We start from the raw sequence: 20,165 nt of genomic DNA, 5'->3' as shown, positions 1-20,165 counted from the left end.
TTCGCAGCTTTCAGTCTGAATCTTAAAAGAATTTCACTGTCTCTGACCCACACAGCAAATGGAAAGTAGCTTTAAGATGCATAAAGGCTGTATTACATGCTAAATCCAGTGCTGAGAGTGATTACTGCATTAGGAAGAGAGAGCTGTCAGCAGCAGGAAAGGAATACTTCTGCACCTTGAAAATGCTTGGGCTCTTTTAGTCAGACTTCCTATTGAATCCTTTAGTTAATTTCTTGGGTGTCTCATCTCCGACATGAATCATCTCCCAGTTTCTTTGGTTTGAGATTTTTCACATTTGTTTTAGATCATTTTACAAGTCCTTATTAAGTACTCCTTTCCCTTTGAGATTATTTGGTTGTTTTTAACATCATGTTTTGAAGCTGCTGTATTTTGTAGCTGTTACTTTTCTTGCTGAATGCATATGTTATATTTGGGGTGAGTGACATATCTGTAAATTTAATTTGATTCTAAGCTAGGTGTTTTAAGGGGCTGATAGATGCAAAAGGGTGCTAATAGAGTCCATTCCCTGTTGTCTTTGGTAGTAGGTGCCTGGGAATTCCTCAGGTGGCTGGCACAATGGTAAACTGCGTACAGTAAACAGCCAACACAAGTTGACACCAGTGTGCAGAGCCCAGCCTGGCCTGGAAGGAATGCTGATCCTCCATGCCAGTTGTGCAGTCCTCAGCATTACAGCGTTCCTTCTCAGCAGGGTGTGTGGCTACTTGGAGCCTTCTGCTCTTTGCTGGCCCAAATAAGCTTGTTGGTTGAAGCTTGGAGCAACCTGCTCTGGTGGAAGGTGTCTCTGCTGGTGGCAGGGGGTTGGAACTGGATGAGCTTTAAAGTCCCTTCCAACCCAAACCTTTCTAGGCTTCTGTGACTTTCGCTGACTACCCCAGTGCCTGTGCTGGCGGTGGCCAACACCCAGCATTGTGTGGTGAATACCCATCCTTGACTGTTGACGAAAATGAGAGTGTATATATAAATGTTTCTAAACTGACATGTATAGGTGACATGCATTTTAAATCATGTAACCTGTTTCCTGGGCTCGAACACCACCACGTGAAGCCGCAACGGAAAACACATGTGTTGAGTGTGTTAACAATTTCACCTTGTTGCTAAAGTGAGCTTGCTGAGCGCTGTTTCCAGAAGGTCAACTGGATGGTGGCTTTCTGCTGTAAGTTCTTCATTTTATCATAGGTTTCTTTCTCATTTTGCAGTTTTTCTCAAATTTATGAAGGGGGAGTTGTTTTTTCTGTTCTCATACCTGTTTGCATGTTCTGTGCTTTATTGTGGTGGAGGTGATTCTGAGACAAAGTCTATCCATTATTTTGGATAAATGCACACATATATGTGTAAAGCTGTATAATATATATTATATTATATATAAGCAATAAGCAAAATGTATGTATCACGCTTTTAAATGTGGCTGCAAGAAAGATAAATGACATTGATTTAACACACGTGGTATCTTTTTTGTCTAGAAATTTAACCCAATAGAATGCAGTATAATTTATATATGCATGTACTGTAATGTTAAAGAAAATAGTGCTGGGTGCTGTTTGAAGAAGAGAAACCTTAGAACTTCCCTGGGTTTTTTTTTTCATAGCTCAGATGCCTTCATCTTAAAAAGAGTCTGCAATAGTCTTTCACATAAAAGAGAGAAAAGATGGTTTTTTTTTCCTTGAATATTTGGCTCTGTGCTATGACTTGAAGGAGGGACCAGTATAAACTGTGAAGAGCCCAGCCTGTGACTAAGTGACCTACATTGCTTTCCTAGGAGTCAAGGAGGATGAAAGAGTGATGTCTTCCAGCATTAACTCTGTGGTTACCTGTGTCCAGTAGTCAAGTGTTTGGAGCCAGGACATGCACCTCTGCATTGTCCAGGACCTGCGTGGAACCAGAGTGTCTGTCTGGCAAATGTCATTGTGTCTGACCCGATGAGCAATGGCTCTGAGCAGCCTCACAGAGGACCAGAGTTGCCTGCTGAAGCTAAACGAAGTCATGTTCTGTGTCTGCTAGGGGGTTTTACCTGTCTGAAAGCTCTCTGTAGGTGTTCCCAGATGTTTTGGTGTGTGATTTCCTCAAAAAAAGCTTGATTAGATCAAACACATTGAATTTTAATCCTCCCTGCTGCCTTTTGCAGTAGGTCTCAAATCTTGTCAGGAGAAGGCCTTTTCTTCTAGGGCTGCTGCAACTAATGCTTTTCTTTGCCCTTTCTATATTTCCTGTCCTCTGTTTTATTTTCTTTTGTCCTCTGCTACTTTTATTTTGGACTTTCCACACACAGGTTTGCAGTAACAAACACAATAAGGCAGTTGGATCATTGTTCCTTCAGTGCAGTGCTCTTCAAGGATCCCTTGATATGTCAGAATTGATTAGTGTGTGCGTATGTAGACAGCTGGTTATTTAGTTCCTGCTTTTTGGCAGGAAAGAGAGTGCTCTGTGCTCCAGGATGTGAATAATGTGTATTTGTTTGAATTCCGATTTCATTGTGGTAAAATATTTCTGATATAGGTATCAGCAGACATTTGTGTTTAGTGCTGCTTTATTTGTTGCTATGCTGCAGGAGTTGGGCTAAATGCAGCTCGCTGTGTCTCTCTTACATTAACAGATTTGCATGGGCTCTTCTTTTGGCCTTCCTCCAAATATGTACAGTTTAGAAAATCGTTTAAACCCAGAAGTATCCTAAAATAGAGCTACTTTCTTGTCAACATGAAATAGCAGAATAAAACTGGTGTGCTAGCAACACTAGTGTTGCCGTTTCTCAACTTCTGAATGCTTTGCTGTGCAAACATTATTGCTATGGACGTTGCACAAAACGTGCTTGAGATAAATCATGTATGTTACATTACACAAGGCTTAATGGATTACTTTTCCATTGCTCATTTTAAAATGAAAAACATCAGCTTCCTGTTTTGCTTGTCTTGAAGTCCCGTCCATCTGAGCTCTTACAGTTTCTAAAATAGCTTGTCAAAAAAGGCATTCAGTGAAGTGACTGAAAAGTGACTTCTACTTAACCTTTGGTCTTCTAAACAATTGGTTGAGTCCTAAATAGATGAAACCAGACTATTTTTAGGCCCATATCTAGAGAATTGAGATTTCCACATTTGCTTTGTCGTAGCTGGTAGTAGTTGCTAAATTGTGAAAGCTTGTAGCTATTGCAAATGCTTGGAGGATTGCTGAGCGTTCCGCCATAATGCATTAAGAAGCTCTGTGCACTGTACATTTCAATTTATAATGAGGGAGTCTGGCTGGTAGCACTGAAATATTCCCAGTCTAGACTACTGTCTTAAAAAACAGAGGATATTGGCTTTTTGGTGGAGTAAGATGGAAAATAACTGATAAGGGCAGTTGAAGTACAACAGACTTCAAAAGGTCTCAAATTCTCTAAGCCAGGGTGGGTCGGGAGGTTTCAGCCGCTGCTTGCCTGCCCCGCTGAGATGAAAAGGAGCTGGTATTTGAAATGGTTGAGCAGTCTCGCAAGCTTTGAGTGGTTTCTGAAGGAGGTCACATGTAGGGTGTTGTTAGGTGGGGAAGACGAGTTTCTGCGACACTGTGTTTACCAAGAAGAAACAAAATGGATAAAGAGAAAAAGCAAGGTTCCCTGTCTTTAGAAAATGCTAACGTTGATGTGTTGCCAGTTACAACGATAATGGCTGAAAAGTTTCATCTAACAAGTGTTCTTAGGTGTTTTTAGCAGGGCCTGTTCTGATAGGATGAGGGGTGATGGTTTTAAACTGAGGAGGGTAGAGTCAGGCTGGATGTGAGGGAGAAATGTTTTACAACGAGGGTGGTAAAATCCTGCCCAGAGAGGTGATGGATGCGCCATCCTTGGAGAGGTTCAAGGCCGGGCTGGATGTGGTTCTGGGCAACGTGATCTGGTTGAAGATCTCCCTGCTCATTGCAGGGGGTTGGACTAGATGTGCTTTGAAGGTCACTTCTATCACAAACTATTCTATGATTCTGTGATTCTCTTCTATACCTTGTTAATACCTCTGGATAACAAAAATGGCTTGCTCAAGAGTTTAGAGTGGAACTACGTTGTGTACTAAGCGGAGGAAATTATGATGTATCTGTTACTTTTATGAATCCCTTTAATACCCCGTTGCTCCTTACAAATTGCTGTGTTTATGAAGTCATTCTCTTACTGCTGCTTGTGAAGTAGAGCATCTTGATTGCGTTTACTGTCATCATGTGTTGTTAGCCATGGGAAAAAAAGGAGCAATATTGCCTCAAACTAGACTTATGGACTTGAAGAGTTATGTATTTACTTTCAGTTTATCTAACACAGTGCCAACTTTCTTTTTTCAGAGCCATGGTGTCATGGAGAGGGATATACTTTGTACTTACACTATTCTTGGGAAGTTTTTTTGGAAGTATATTCATGCTGGGTCCTTTTCTACCTTTGATGTTTATCTCACCAGCCTGGTATCGCTGGATCACCGATTCCATTGTGGCCACTTGGCTCACGCTCCCAGTGGTAAGTTTCAGTGTGATGAGTCAAGTTCTGGGCAACTGTTTGTAATACCACGATTTAGTTTGCTCACTTACACGTTTAATAGCTGTTTTCTTTCCATGCTTTTGTTAAAATGGACCTTAATACACTTACTAACTGTGGAGACTTAGGTTTTAGCTCAGTGATGGAGATTGTTCCCCTCTTCTTTAACAGTTTTAATTTAAATGTAAATGTAAGCTAATACCATGTCTTAATAGTACTCTTGAAAAGGCCTTGTTGTGACATCTCCATCCAGTGTCAGTTAGATGCTGATCAGAGGGGTGTAGGTGAAGCACTAGGAAGCAGGATGACTTTTTAACATTACATACTTCCTAAATGAATAGTCAAACAAACTACTCGTTTCAAGTGTGCTCCAACTATCTAATTAGGAGAATTACTCACTGCCTGGTACACTGTTGCTGATCTTCACTATTCTCTTACTTAATCCCTCTTAGAATTTAGTCCTTGTAGTTGAATTAGAGCAAATGATTTCAGCTGAAGAAGAGCTGCCCCTAGAAATGATGTCTTCCTCGCTTATAGTGCATCAACTTTATAGGTATAGGAGAAATATACCAATATATATTTCCGGCAATATATATTGGAAACCAATAACAAAGCCCTTCCCTGAATTGTTCCTGAGGAAAGGCAGTATGAATGGGATCTGTCTCTTCATCCATCCTCTGAAAACAAAGGGACTTTGTTCCATTAGGCCTTTAAAGATTTGTTTAACTTTCTATGAAGTAAAATGCTATGTTGGTGTGCAGAAATACATCTCTTATGTCATAAAGTTTTATCTTTAGTGCGTATCAAATAATTTACTTTTTCTGTTTCTGTCTTGTGTGGTTTAAAAGGGATGTGAGCTGTTTCCTGTTCTAAAACTTTTGTCCTTTTCACCATTACTAAATGCAATGAAATTAGGAGGGAAGAAATAATTACCCATAAAGGGAATAGAGGGATTGTTAGTTCCTGTGATGATGAAATTTAGCTGAGTAGTGATAGTGTCATAGATTGACTCTTTCACTGTTTGTGTCCCAATTCTTCTAAAATTGCAAATCCCAAAATCAGATACTGGTCTTCTATCCGATTAGCTGCCTGAGCTTTATAATTTGGATCATTGCAACTAGTTTGTGATAACATTTGTTGTCCAGAAGTTTGATTTCAGCCCACACTGGACCTAAACCAAAATAATTTGAATACTTTTGTGAAAAAGATTGTTTTGTAAGGATCTTGGGAATTTAGGTTCAGGAAAGAGGTCTAAAAAAGATTTTGCACCCAACCGTTTTGAGGCTCAGACCTTGTCTGCATTAGTTTTCTGCCCTTATACTATTCCATTGTTAGTTAGGAGAAGCAGGTACTTGGGTTTGTGTCTCCAGACAATAAACTAATGTTAGACCAGTTGAACTCCAACAGGGAAACTCTGACCCTGACCTCTGTGGTGTAAGAAAGAAACTTCTACTTTCCTCACTCCTCTGCCACATGCTGTTTCCTTTCTAGCAGAGTCTGTAGGATGGGACAGTGAGGTGGGTCTTAACTGTTTCAATTTAGTTTGGCTTATCCTAGCGCTAGGGTATGTAGAACGGGATATCTGTTTGTTATTATGGTTAAGTAGATGTTAAATATGTAATGTGATTCTTATTAAACTATCAGAAAAAAAGCTGCTTCTTTCTTTCCTGAAAAGAAGATAACTGTTTACCATTTTGAGCTCTACAGCCTGTTCTGCTTTTGCAGTTGTCCGCAGTTACTCTCGACAGCAATACCTTTGCCAGAATTATAGTGAGCTATGAATAGTATTAATATTTGGCACATAGAATGCTTTTCATTCTGAGAGCTCAAGCCATTTGCAATTGTGAGAATGTCATTCCCATTTTACAGGTGACTTAAACTGAGAAATGTGTGTTCTTTGAGGTTCTGTGGCCCAGAGGTGACAGAAATATGAACAGAATAGAAAGTGGTTTTACTTCCTGGAGCTCTGTTTAAATCCCCAGACTTTGCTTTTTTTCTGTATTTTTTCTGGAGAAAGAATGAGGAGGAGAAGGTAAGGAGGTAATTTGAAGTTCTGTACCTTAAGGCCAAATGTTTATTCCTCTATGTGTCCAACCATGTTTTGGTGATTTCTTTTCCTGCACTAACTAGGTTGGACAGTATCCTGCCAGTGGCCCTGATCTTAGGGCTTTGAGTCCTATCTCTAGGTAGTATCTGTTGTCTGCACCTGGTTCTTGGGATTTTGGACCTTTCCACTATTTTTCCACTAGGCTTTAAAAGGTTGCAAGGCACTAGCATTCAGCCAGTTGTGGGGTAGAGGCAGGTTTCTAGGTAGCAGTGTAGACCTGTACAGACCTAGGTCTGCTTTAATGTACTGTGTCCAAGCTTGTTTGGGATTTCTCTCTCTCTGCTGCTCTTTGTGCCATTAGGTTCTAGCTATTTTTGCAGGTGGAAGTAAAGCACAAACCTGCTGACCATTTGGATCCAAGCAGAAAGCAAGGCAGCTTCTGATGCCTTCCCAGCCCTGCCAGTATTGAACAATAGATTATTTGTGCAACCAGTCCCTCCTTAGATTACCTACCAGGTTATAACTGATACCCTTACTTTTATTCGTATTTGATAGTATTCCAGGAAAACCAAGGAAAGGTAAGTTTAATGTTGGACATTGACTGGAAAAGAGTGTTTTTTAAGAAGCCCTATTTAATTATTGTTTCCTCTTCCATTAAGCAGCTGACTGTTACTGTGGGAAAGCTGTTTGCTTTATTAGAAAACAGTCAGAAATTTGTTTACCAGTGATTATGGGAGTGACTAAGTGAAATAATGCAAATGAGTTTTTATTGCTGATGGGCTGATGCTTTTCTTCTGGGAGTGCAGCCATAAAATTGAGACATTATTTCTAGGCCTTGCTGGAAATGGTGTTTGGTGCCAAGGTGGTTGTCACTGGTGATGGATTTGTTCCTGGAGAAAGGAGTGTCATTATCATGAACCATCGCACACGAATGGACTGGATGTTCCTGTGGAACTGCCTGCTACGATACAGCTACCTCAGACTTGAAAAAATCTGTCTCAAATCCAGTCTCAAAAGCATTCCGGGATTTGGTAGGTGGCTAAACCCTTTCGTTTGAAGGGAAAATGTGTTTAAATTTTGCCTAGCACTGTTCATGCCCTGTTAAATAACCTAGGTTTAAATTCTGTTTCAGTACTTTAAAAGCAAATTGTGCACAATATGGGGCATATTGAACGATTAAACCATAGATCTCCCAGAGGACACCTGGACTTCATACTTAAGCATTTCTTTTTAAAGATACTACATGTGCTGCTGTTTGCTTATAGGTAAAAATATTTCTGCTTTATGTACTGAAAACATTTGTCAAAAGTTTGCAGATTTTTGAGTCTTTTCAAAGTCTCTTTCAACTCTGTGTTTTGATGCTGTTTCACCCCATGTTGCAAATGTTCTCATCAAGCCTCTTTCTTCATTATCAAATTGATACTATTGAGAAGATTTATAAAAACCGAAAAGCCCTGTAGGCAATTGCAGAGTTGATGGTTCATTTTAATAACTGTAGTTTTAAATTGAACTTGGTTACGTAAAATATGCTGTACAGGATATGAAATAATCAGTATTTATAATGGTGTAGGCTGGAAATGGATCCGAGTTGCATATGCTCGGAGAAATCGTTTCAGATAGGCCAACAATTGATGTTCAAATGATTTCTGAATAAATAGGCAGACTTAGATGAAATAAAAGCATCTCTCTGCCTTCTTTTTCTCTCTTAGATTTATTTGCTGTTTTATACAAAACTAGCTTGGGTAGGATATGCATCAACTTTATGATGTCAAAAGAGTAACTTTATTTATGGTTCCCTTTTGTCAGGCCATTTATCAGAACAGATCATTTTGGCAAGATTCCATACCAAGAAGCTCTCTTACTTTTGTGCTGTTATTGCACTCACTTGCTCAGCCTTTAGTCCTCTTAAGTAGGAGCAGCAACTAGGTAACATACTTTCCTTTCCATAGCAGACAAACATTAGGGTTAGTTTTACTTGACAAAAGCCATTTCTTTTAACATTACAGGTAATGAGGAAATACATATTTAGAGAAATGTTTTAGCTGTATAATGCAGCAGAGATGTTTTGAAATCCTTTCTGGAATGTGCTTCACATGCAGCTTTTAAAGTAGGGATGGAAGATGCAATCAGGAGTATCGGCTGGAAGGTTCACAGGTTTATCTCTTTGAAAGTAGCATATATTCTGTTTGTAAGAAAACATTTGTATGTATGCTTGTTAATACCTTTAATGAAACTGAAAGGTCAGCTCCAGGAGCTTGGATGCTACGTTATGCTTGACAAAATTTGTATCCTGAAAGGCTGTTAGGAGTTATTTAAAGGTTGATTTTATTATACTTTTTTTCCCTCTAATTCTCATTTCTTTGCATAAACTGAGCACATCGGCTAGACTTGATGAGTAGGCTCAGGCAGATGGAGCTGTAGCAGACAAGTGTTAGCAGACTACAATGCCATCTTTGTTCAGTCTGACAGAGTAGCTTAAGGTGCTAATGAAATTCTGGGCTCATGCTTCACTTTGTGGGCTGTGATGGTAGACATTTACTCCTGGTGTCTGTGCTATAGGATTGTAATTTCTGGCAGTAGAGTAGGTGCCTGGATCTCTAGTGTTATAATCCACTGTTACTATGCCAAATCCCTAAGTACCCTCCACAATATATAGGCTTTGAGTATTTTGGTTGCAATGTTGTGAATTACAGCTTATTTTTTAGTAAACTGTTAATGTTGTGCTATTAATCACAGGAAGGGAATTAAACTAAACAACATCCTTCACTCAAGCCATAATTTGATGCCTAAAATTGTGAATGATCAGCTTCTCTTCTATCATAGTGTATCTAAAAAGAGGCCTTAGAAATACATGTCTGTGTTCAGTCAGGCTGTGTTTTGGGTGCCAGGTTCTTGCAAAAATAAAGTATTCCCTATAGCCACATAATCAGGGGATAGTTGGAGACTCTTAGATTAAATTAAGATTGCTGGAAGAAGATGACTGTATGCAGTTTGGTAGGGCAGTGATATAGTAGAGGATGGTGTCTAAAGAGGACAACCCTGAATCTCATAGGTAAGAGCAGAATTTCTCCTGCTTGTCTCTGCTATGCTATGTGATAGACCTTTCATAGCTGTTTGTCAGATTTAGTTTTGGGGTTTTTTTAATTGTTTTGTGTTTCTCACGTGAAAGTTTTGTTTGTTTTATGAGCTTGTAAAAGTGAGAAGATAACTTGGAAATCAACTAGATACTTACTATAATTGATCTTGAGATGTTGCTTGTTTAAGGTGTAATATTTGTGGAAATTAAACCATCTACTTTCATCATGTCTTTCAGTTGCATCTTCTCACATATTTATATGAATTAGTTGCACATAGTCGAAAGTACAGGATTATGGATATATTCATCTATTCGCTAGATGTAGCTTAATGGTAATTTTGCTTTGGTTTTGAGAAATACTTTAAAAATATAGTGTATTGCTCTCAGTCCCTTTTTTTTCTGATATTTCAAAGGCTTTTTGTTTTTTAACAAGCATTTAGTTTCAAATTATGTGTGAGATAAGGCTTATAATGCAACGCTTTCATTTCCCCAATTCTGAAAACCTGGCTAGTATTAAGCATAGCACCTTTGTTGTCGTAAGTACTTTCTCATTTGGGATGTAAAAATAGGCCTATGAGAGATTATACTCATCCAAGTGGTATATAAGATAGGTGAAGAGCAAAGCTTGTCATGGAAATAGATCCGGAGTCCTTGTTGCCCCCTTTGTAGGTTAAAAGTATAAGGGTATCAGATTTAATAAGCCTGTGTTACAAGTAGGCAGTTATTTTCTAGTTAATGATAATTAAAATTGGAGGAGTCAGTATTTCAAGGAGTCTCACTGAGTCATTTATCTAGTTCTTAAGTTATTAATTCTTTGTATTCCAGTGTATGAAAATACTTTAAATTGATTAAAGGTGAGCCTTAAAATAAGAAGTCCAAAGAAAAACAGATGGTCCTCTCTTCCTGGAACTGTGGCTTTGGCTTGATAAATTGTGTGCAGTAAAGTTTTCAAAAAGAGGTATTATGTTTCAGTAATCTCAATTTCAGATACATTCTTGCAGTGTTTCAGTCCAACTTGCCAAAGTTGGTGTCTCAAGGGAGCACTGCTCTGCTCATAGCTGTTGCTGCAGTTTCTCATCTGACATCATCAGGAACTACTGACACATTCTGCAGTGTCAGTTTTCAAGGAGAATTTCTAATGGCATTGACAGTTTCCTGAGTAGTCTGACAAGCCAGGATTTCTCTACCATACTTGTAATAGATACCTACAACTTGTACTCTCGTGTAGTCTCAATTAAGAAGGTGTAGCACTGGAAGTGATGCAGATGATGATGCAGTTGTGTTCAGCATGCAGTATGGGATACATACTGGTCAAGTAGGTACCAAGGGGCGCGCACAGTAGTGTCAGATGACCCGTTAATGACTAGGAAACAGTTGCATTCTTTCTCTTTTTTTATTTTGCTTCTTAGTTTCTTTTGTAAAAGTCTTGTGATATGAACCAGTGGAAATAGAGATCAAAGAATCATAAGATGGTTTAGGTTAGAAGGGACCTTAACTATCATCCAGTTTGAAGCCCCTGCCATGGGCAGGGACACCTTTCACTAAACCAGGTTGCTGGTATACTGCGGAGTAGTTAGAAGCAAAGATGACTGAGTAACTGTCCAGATCTTCATCTCTGAATTCAAGTTATTCTGTAGCTAACATTGATCTAGAAGATTACACTGCAAGGTGTAGGTATGTTTTACTTGTTTTTTTGCTTGTCTGGTCGTAGTAGCTCTCAAAGGCTCAAGTTAGGTTTGTTTCTTGCTCAAAGTGCCAGGGAGGGAAAAAATATAAAGGACTTGTGCTCTGTTTCAGTGCTGGCCTTAACCTCACCAATCTGTTACTGCAGTTCAGTTGATCCATTATAGCTGTCCATGTGTGCAAGCTTCGCCTGAAGCAAATTCAAAGTAATTTGAGTCACCTTAGTTTTCAATGAAGCAAAGCAAAACAACTCAAATGATCCTGCCTTGGCCACGGGCTAAGAGCATGCACACCGACAACTGTGATGGATCAGCTCCCCTGAAGTAAAATATTGGTGTTGCTAAGCCTAGAAAATTTTAGCATTTAACTGAATTGGAGTATCGTTAAAGCAGCACACTACAGGGAATCTGTGCATTTATATTGGCATGGAAGTGTTTGTGCTGCTGCAGCTACTTCCATAGGCAGGGGTATAAATACTTCAGCATAAAGCATCTTTGTTCAGGTTATAGCTGGATTTGCATTCAGATCTTTATCAATAGAGCAGATTGGTTTAAAAAAATCAAAATTGTAACCTACTGAACTTTCTAGTAGAGCTCATGCCTTGAGTGTCTTTGTTATGTTAAAATAGGCTGGAATGCGAGTTTTGAGGAGCTGTGACATTTTGTCTTCTAGCAATTCAATTATGAGCTGCCAGACTTTAATTACCTTAGAGTTGTTATCCTACGTGATTTTGAAGTGGAAGTTGAAAAGCATGCTCTTTAACGGAAAGAACAATTGTTATGCTAACAGTTGTTCACAGTGAAGACTCTCTTGAAGAAGGTTTAAGTGTGAGGAAAGGATTATTACTTGGAAGCAAAAATACAGTTTAATTTGGTTGTAATTCTATGTGCATTTTTTTATGGATAAGAAAAGGCTCAGGTGCCTGTTTCCCAGCTTGGCTCTTCCAGAAAAGGCATAATAGGAATATTTTCAGAAGAATACTACAGAAATTCTCCTGCCTCTGTCTGGGAGGGGGAGAAAAGCCCCCAAACAACCAAACCCTCTCCCAACCTTCATTAAAACTTTCCTTATGCTTTCTATATGATAAGGACTCCATTTTCTCTCCACCTCCTTTGTCCCTCCAACATGCCCATCAGAAGAGTGATTTTGGATGCTATCCTTTCTCATTCTCCCCATACTATAACTGGCAGGTGATGGAGCGGTTGTTTTGTCCAAACTCACAGAACAAATAACAGAAGAATTAAGGTGACATGTTTTCCCAACCTACATTCCTTTGATGGTATCAGTAGGTTATGCAGCATCTGTACAGATCAGTGTATCAGGCTGAGTTAGTTTTGTGGTCCCATCATAAAGAGATAGAGCATCTCAAGAGGATGCAGGGCTGCAGAAGAAATAATGTATAGTGAAGATAACACATCCATGGCAGAGGCTTCCCTGTGAACTAACAGCCAGAGGTTGTTTCCTTTCTGCCTTTGGAGATTCTGCAATGACGTGGGGCTTAACTTTAGGTACGCATTGAGCAAGACAAATCTTTTTGTTTCTTTGTGATTCTTCATGTGCTGTTTCACTGCATTGGTGAATTTTAAAAATGCATTAGAAACAGCAACTTTCTGGTCATCCAGAGGTTCAAGCCTCTGCTTTAGTTTGCTGTAGGTTTTACTGATCTTGTATTATTCTGATTGTCCATATCAGGGGACACCTTTCACTAGACCAGATTGCTTAAAGGCTTATCAAACCTGGCCTTGAACAATTCCAGGGGTGGGGCAGCCACAGCTTCTCTGGGCAACCTGTGCCAGTGCCTCAGCACCTCATAGTGAAGATTCATCCTAAAGGGAAAAGATAGACTGAATCAGATGTTTTACTGTAAAATTGGGAGTGCTACTGTGAATCTGTATTTGTGGATTTTATCTCTTAGCTAGGTTTGTAATTTGCTCAAAGAATTCATTACCTCAGATGGTAGCTGTTCAATTTATTATACTCCTATTAACTGCATTATTGGAAATGAGCATGGTTTAACAAAAGCATGCCAGAAGCACAGATTGTGCTCTACAAGAGTCTTTCAAGAAGCTTTTTTATTTTATTTCCAAGTTTTTGCATTCAAACCATTACACCAAATTTAAGAAAATCTTTTAATTTTCATTATTAGACCTAAAGCTATCTAGGAGAAAAAAAAACAAACCTACCCCACAGTTAAATGGCTGATCCTAAGAGAATTTGCAGAAACCTGCTCAGCAGACTATACTGATAAAAACTTAACTGTAAGCCCTGGCTTCCTGTGTGATTTTCTATGTGCTAACATCTTTCCAATACCTGCGGATCTTTGAAATAAGAAACATTAAGAATTGTGTGGTTATTGTCTTGTGGGTATTTTATGCAGCAAAACACTTACCATAACAAATTGTTAATGGCCCCAATTATTTGTCTGTAGTGGGCTTCTGCACTTCCATGTGATTTCCCTTATTAAGCCTAGATGTCTGGTTCCCTGTTACCTCAAAAGCCGTGATCAGGACCAGACTGCTGTTGAATACAGGCACACTGAATAATGCTTGTATTTTTGACCAAGATAATGCTATGCAAAACCAGTGACTGATGCAGTCGAAGAAAAGAGGGAGGATGAATGAAGTGAAAGGGGGATGAATAAGAGTGAAATCCCATAGTTAGACCTCCTACTTTCCTACTTGTTTCTATTTGTTTGCGTGTGGGGGGATAGTACTGTTAGCTGTTTTGTTACATTGCTATAGGAAATACATAGATACCATTTTCTTGATGTGTCATTGCTTTCAATACAGCCTCTTACAGCGGCAGGACTTTTTGGGGAACATCTAATTTCTGAAATGCTTATGGAAATATACATAAAATTGTGATACAAAACCAACCGCTTTCTTTGCATAACTTATCTCTTTCTCTCTTTTATTCATTGCCACTTCCATCCTTAGTATCTACTTACCCCCAGGTCACCCCTGCAATGAAAACACACTTAAGAAATTTCAGATTTAGTGTTATTTTCTTTTGAAGGAGTTTGGATTGAGGAAAACAGAAGTGCAGGGTCTTAGACTTTAAAAGCTGTATGCTTGCAGCTACCATTTTTAGTACAATGCTGCAAATTCTCAACCTGCATGAGCTATAATTTGCTTTATCCCCAAGGCTAGGAAGGAAATGCACCTGTACAGCACATTTCTCTTGTTCACTAACACGCTTTTTTGTGTGTGAGTGTGATTTTTTGCTGTGTTATGTCCTGACAGAATACGTATCATAGCATGTCACTGGAGATTTGAAGCTGCTTTTGCAGCTCTGAAAAGTTGATTTAAGGGTCAGGGTGACTAGTTACTCTACCCGGTAGGTTTTTGCACTGCTGTTTTGCAGTTTTGAGCAGGAGCTGTGCGGTGTGAGGCTTTCTGTATACTCTTCCAAGTGATGTTATTTATCCAAAATGTCAGCTCCTACAAGAAGATTGTTTTAGCAAAGAAATTGATTTGCATTATTATGATTTCTTTAGCTTCACTGTTTCTCTGCTGTGTTTTTGTAATCAATCATTTCTCAAGAACCTGCAAATCAAAAGGCAACCGTTTTTCCGCCATCAAGTAAATGTTGCCTTTGCTAGGAAAAATTCTTGTTGCCCAGGAGCTTTTAGACGACCAAAAATGCTGTGCAAAAAGAGCAAAATATAATTGCTTTTGTTGAACAGTATGTTGACCTAAGCTTAATATTGAACTGCACGCGATGTCTCACTGCAGGCTGCATGTGGGAAGGTGTTTCCTTCTGCTGCTTGTTCAGAAATCTTGCTGATTAGAAAAACCTTTCATTTTGCCCATTGCTTTACTGAATTCTCCCCATTTCCCTCTGAGTTCGAATTTGGATCCCACATCGTGCCTCAGACTTGTTACATGTTGTTTTTCCAGCAGCACAATGCAGGCCCGCTGTGGAATGGAAATCAAAGGAAGAGTTGCTTTTGCTTTGTTCAAAGGCATGCGTCTGCAAGCCTGTGCTGGGTTTCCTCTCCTGCTTGAATCTGGTGGGGTGGTGAGGCTTGTAAACAGCAGACATTTTTCCCCATCAGTGCTTGATTCACAGCTTTGGTTGAAGGCAGTAATTCATCATTTTTATTGCCTTTCACTGGAGACCTTGAAGCTTGAGCAAAATGTGGAAGATCCTTCCGCTGTCATAGATGGTAAAATAGTTTAGTCCAGTGTCCTGTGCTGGCCTACGTGGGGAGGAAAACCTGGGCCCTTTACTATTAGTCATCGAGGTGTTAGATAATCTGTTCTTATTTGAGCAGTCAGGACTGTTTTGTCTGATTAGATATACACTTAAAGATAGAATAGTTCTTCCAGGACACTGGATGTTATCTGTTGAAAAGGTGAGAAAATCAAACCTGTTGTTTATTTTTAAAAACAGAATGCCTCCCAGCTCCCTTCCCTTCTTTTCTTTCTTCCTCTTTCCTGACACACTACTGTCATTACATTACTGCCTCTGTTTAATATTTCATAGCATATATAGAACACCAACACTTAGGACAGGAATGGGAAACTTCTGCACTATATCCTCTGCTTTAAGAGGTGCAGTCAGGTCAAATATGAGTCACCCTAGCAGCTTTCTTGGTAGCTAAAGGTGTTTGTTCACAGTGCTGTAAAAGAATGATTGCTAGGAAGAGCTTATATGCAAGTTTCCATGTAATTTAAAGCCTTGTGCTGCATGAAGAAAGGTAGGGGAGAGGATGGGAAATGGCAGTGATGGTTTTTTTTCCATGCTTCCTCAGTTATGGACCAAAATCAACTCTTCCTAAGGAGCTGCTGACCAAGGAAGTTATCAGCAGGCTTTTACTTTGCTTCTTGTTTCTCTTGTTTCTGCCTATGGATTCTGTCCCAATGAGAATGCAATGGCTGAATAATTCAGGTGTGATGTGTGATGCCACACAATAAATTGGTTTTGCACAATACAGGTTTTGCATAAACTAATTTAGGTGTAGTGCCTAGGGTGCATGCAGAAGGTCTGGGCTGAGAGGTAAGAATGACTGGAAAGCACCAAAACCACAGCACAACTTTCCTAATCTTTCTATATTTTTCTTTTCTGTCCCATTTCAGAGTTGTACATGGTACAGTACAAGGCATCTCTTTTTCTGCTTAGAGGGATTTGTTCCTTTGCTGTGTCTATGAATTTGGTTTCAGATGAGGTAGAGTAGAATGGTTTGAGGTGGAAAGGACCTTAAAGCTCATCCAGTTCCAACCCCATGCCATGGGCACGAACACCTTCCACTAGACCAGGTTGCTCCAAGCCCTGTCCAACCTGGCCTTGAACACTGCCAGGGATGGGGCAGCCACAGCTTCTCTGGGCACCCTGTGCCAATGTCTCACCATCTTCACAGTGAACTGTGGAATATCTCAAGTTGTAAGGGTCATCAAGTCCAGTTCCCTGCACCTTGAAGGACTACCTAAAGCTAAACCATGTTACTAAGAGCATTGTCCATATCTTTTTAAGCTCTGGCAGGCTTTGTGCCACCATCACTTCCTTGGAGAGCCTGTTCCAGGGACAAGCCACCCTTTCACCTTTCCCTAATGTCCAGTCTGAACTTCCCCCGATGCAGCTTTATACAATCTCCATGTATCTTCTAACGAAAATAAATACTTTGGTACCATTCAGTACTTGGCACCAGGGTAGTGAAATTTATTGTACCAGTAGGAGATGATTAAATGCCAGAAGAAAGCCGAGTTAAATTATGAAAGCTATATTTCATGTTTTTTTGCATGTGTTTTGTTTAAACATGGATAGCCTCTATTAATAAAGCTGTACTGATACTTCTTGACACTGCAGATGTAGGAATGTGCTATATGTGTAAATGCACATAAAACGTCGTGGTCAAGTTTTAGTTCTGTTTACAGAGGGGTTTTAGCAAGTACAGCGTGCAAGATTTGCTGAGACTGCATTCTGGCCATTTCTTTTCTTAATTCATATAACCACTTCCAGTATGCAGTTATCTGGATATCATTAATTATCTCAATATCTGAGACTCATTAGGTCCAGATTGCAGAAGGCATGTTAGTTATACATGCTCCATCTGTTCTTCTGACGTAAAACCAAAAAGTATCTACCCCATGTTACACATCTTTAATAGTACAGTTAAGGTTCCTAAACAATACAGAAGAGATTCTGCAACTTGAGTAGTGCGTTATTCAGGCTGATTTATGTAGTTGTTTTAAAAATTGGTGAGTTTAATAAGTGATGTCCTAGCATATTCTCCTTTTAAGATACTGACACAAACAAACAGAAAGCAATCCCTGCAAAGAGGAGCTGAAATAAAGTGCAAGAATAACATGCTGTAAGTCACCAGCAAAGGAAAAACAGACTTTGAGGATCGTGGGGAGCAAAGAGGAGGATGGGAAGCTGTGATGTTTTCGCTTTGATGTGGAACATCCATCTGCAGGTTTTCTGATGAGATACACAAGCTAGCCAAGTACAGTGGTAAGGCAATGTCATGCTCTTCTGAGCCCTGTTGAAGAAGGGAACATAACAGGCAAGTGGTAGAACTGGAGCCCTGAGTTTTCATCCTGCTTTCTGAACTATTGGACAGAACTTCTAATATTAGGTGATATACTGTATACTAAATTGTGCCCAAAAAGCAAAGAACGTTTATTGAAGACAATGGTCTGTGACCCCAGAGCTGTAGGCCCAGCAGCAGTTCCATTTATTTAACTGCCCTGCATTGCCAGTTTGTCAGGCTGTAAATCAGCACAGTTGTCTTATGTTTTAATACAAAAGAACAGATATACATCAACTCTTCTATAAGCAAGTGTAAAGAGCAACTTTGTATTTTCTTCTATTAGTAATGGAAATGGTAAGAAGGTGTATGTAATAAAGCCTTCAAGGACAATAGATGTTTTCTGCACAATGCACATGGTTAACATGCACAACTAAGCACAACTGTCTCCATATAATGTAGCTTTCTGTTGTGCTGCAGTGCATTTCCGAGATGTTTGGCCATAGGGCAAAACTGTGTTGCAGTGATTAAGGCAATTATAGTGAGGGACATGGATTTAGATACTCCACCTCATAGAATCATAAAATCGTTTAGGTTGGAAAAGACCTTAAACATCATCAAATCCAACCTTTAACCCAGCACTGACAAGTCCACCCCTAAACCATGTCCCTCAGTGCCACATCTGCAGGTCTTTTAAATACCTCCAGGGACAGCGATTCCACCACTTCCATGGGAAGCCCGTTCCAATGCTTGACCGCCCTTTCAGAGAAGAAATTTTTCCTAATATCTGGTCTAAGCCCTTGAGATAATTTCCTTTCGTCCTGTTGCTTATTACTTGGACAAAAGAATGACACCCACCTTGCTACAACCTTCTTTCCTGACAGCATTGACTCTATTCTTGCTCTCTTGTAACTCGAGTTTTGCAAAACTGTAGTCATTCCAAATTTATTTAGACTTACTTATTTAGATTATGCAGCCTTTGCTTCCTATCCAAAACTCCTTTTCAAGGTAACTAAGTGCTCTTGATCAGAAGCCAGTGAAGGAGCAAATAAAATATTGTATGTAAGACGATTTATAGAGTATTTTGGAATAAGAGACGCCGTAGAAGTGTCAGTGTGAAACGTTACTAAAGATGTGTATTTTTAAACCTTAGGCTGGGCGATGCAAGTTGCTGCCTTTATTTTCATTCAGAGGAAGTGGGAAGATGACAAGAGTCACTTTGAAAAAATGCTGGATTATTTCTGTGACATTCGTGAACCGCTGCAACTCCTCATCTTTCCAGAAGGAACTGATCTCACAGGTAGGGTGTGTTTACCGTCTCCTTGTGAAATGTTCAACATGGAACTTCTTGGTTGTGTATGGAAACAACTAAAAGGAGTCCAAGGCAGGAACAAGACTGGGTTCTCATGGGCAGTTCAAATCATAGTAAATGGTCATATGTGCTGATTCATTTAAGAGGCACAAACGTAGTTCCACTGAGCGGCTTTGCCAGTCTTCCTGACATAACTTATGTTTCAAAGCATTGATTATTGAAATGGCTTTTGATTAGTCAGTGCTGTATGTACATTGCATTAGCAAAAGTAGGTCTCCGGATCAGGAATAAATCATAGGCATGTTTTCCTTTCCTGTATTACTGTGGCAAACAGGGCAAAATCATTTCAGACCCATGGAAGAGGAGCACTAATCTATGAGACTTCTTGCCTAATGTTTTGAGAAGAGAAAATTGAGATACTTGTTCCTTGGGCCGTGTAAGCAGTCTGTATCTGCCTGTGTAAGAAAAATATCTCCCTTGAACAAGTGTTGACATTATCGTCAGAGTAAATCTAATGACTTTAATCCTTTAGTATTAATTCTTAATAAAATTATATCTACCTTAATACAGGTGTCTTACGGCATCAGTAGCAAGCTGCTAACCAGTGTTGAAGATAACTCAATTGCCAATAAAAGATACAACACTGTATGAATATTCTCTGGCTGTTCATGCCTTCAGCATGATTTGATAAACATCATCTTTAAATAGAAAATCAATTACAGTTAAGCTCCTACCTTTTATTGTATTTAAAAGAATTTTTACTATGCTTCCATTGCAGATATTTTCAAATCATATTTTATCTCAATGCCAGATCAGTAAGTACTAGACATAGTATAAAAATAACAAACATGTACTGCTGTTTTTCTTCCATATTTCTGATATCCATAAAAATTGTATGCATAGTATTCAGATGCTATCACACTGTAGGGAATTGTCATCACTTCATCAACCTTCCTAAAAGAGGATAAATTCATTGTTTGTTATTGGGCTGCTTCACATGATATCTCTTGTTGAATTAGTTATTTTGTATCTAAAATTAGGAAGAAGGATGGAAATTATCTCACTATGAATGATTTT

At 39.2% G+C, this 20,165-nt stretch overlaps 1 protein-coding gene across 4 annotated transcripts in view; it reads left to right on the top strand.

Moving 5' to 3' along the window:
• LCLAT1 (lysocardiolipin acyltransferase 1) overlaps positions 1 to 20,165 on the top strand; it is a 118,620-nt gene that overhangs the window by 36,578 nt on the left and 61,877 nt on the right. For 3 of the 4 annotated variants that reach the window (XM_057400054.1, XM_057400055.1, XM_057400056.1), the window contains 3 exons: positions 4,312 to 4,480; positions 7,378 to 7,576; positions 18,930 to 19,076. In XM_057400054.1, coding sequence (XP_057256037.1) covers positions 4,312 to 4,480; positions 7,378 to 7,576; positions 18,930 to 19,076 — 515 coding nt within the window. The remainder of the gene's footprint in view (positions 1 to 4,311; positions 4,481 to 7,377; positions 7,577 to 18,929; positions 19,077 to 20,165) is intronic. The other variant, XM_057400057.1, reaches the window with a different exon arrangement.

The sequence above is a fragment of the Pezoporus wallicus genome, unplaced genomic scaffold, assembly GCF_028554395.1.
Source record: "Pezoporus wallicus isolate ANWC-B61680 ecotype Strahan unplaced genomic scaffold, APGP_CSIRO_Pwel_v1 contig_7339, whole genome shotgun sequence".
NCBI lineage: Eukaryota > Metazoa > Chordata > Aves > Psittaciformes > Psittacidae > Pezoporus > Pezoporus wallicus.
This window is presented reverse-complemented; position numbering and strand designations above follow the sequence as displayed.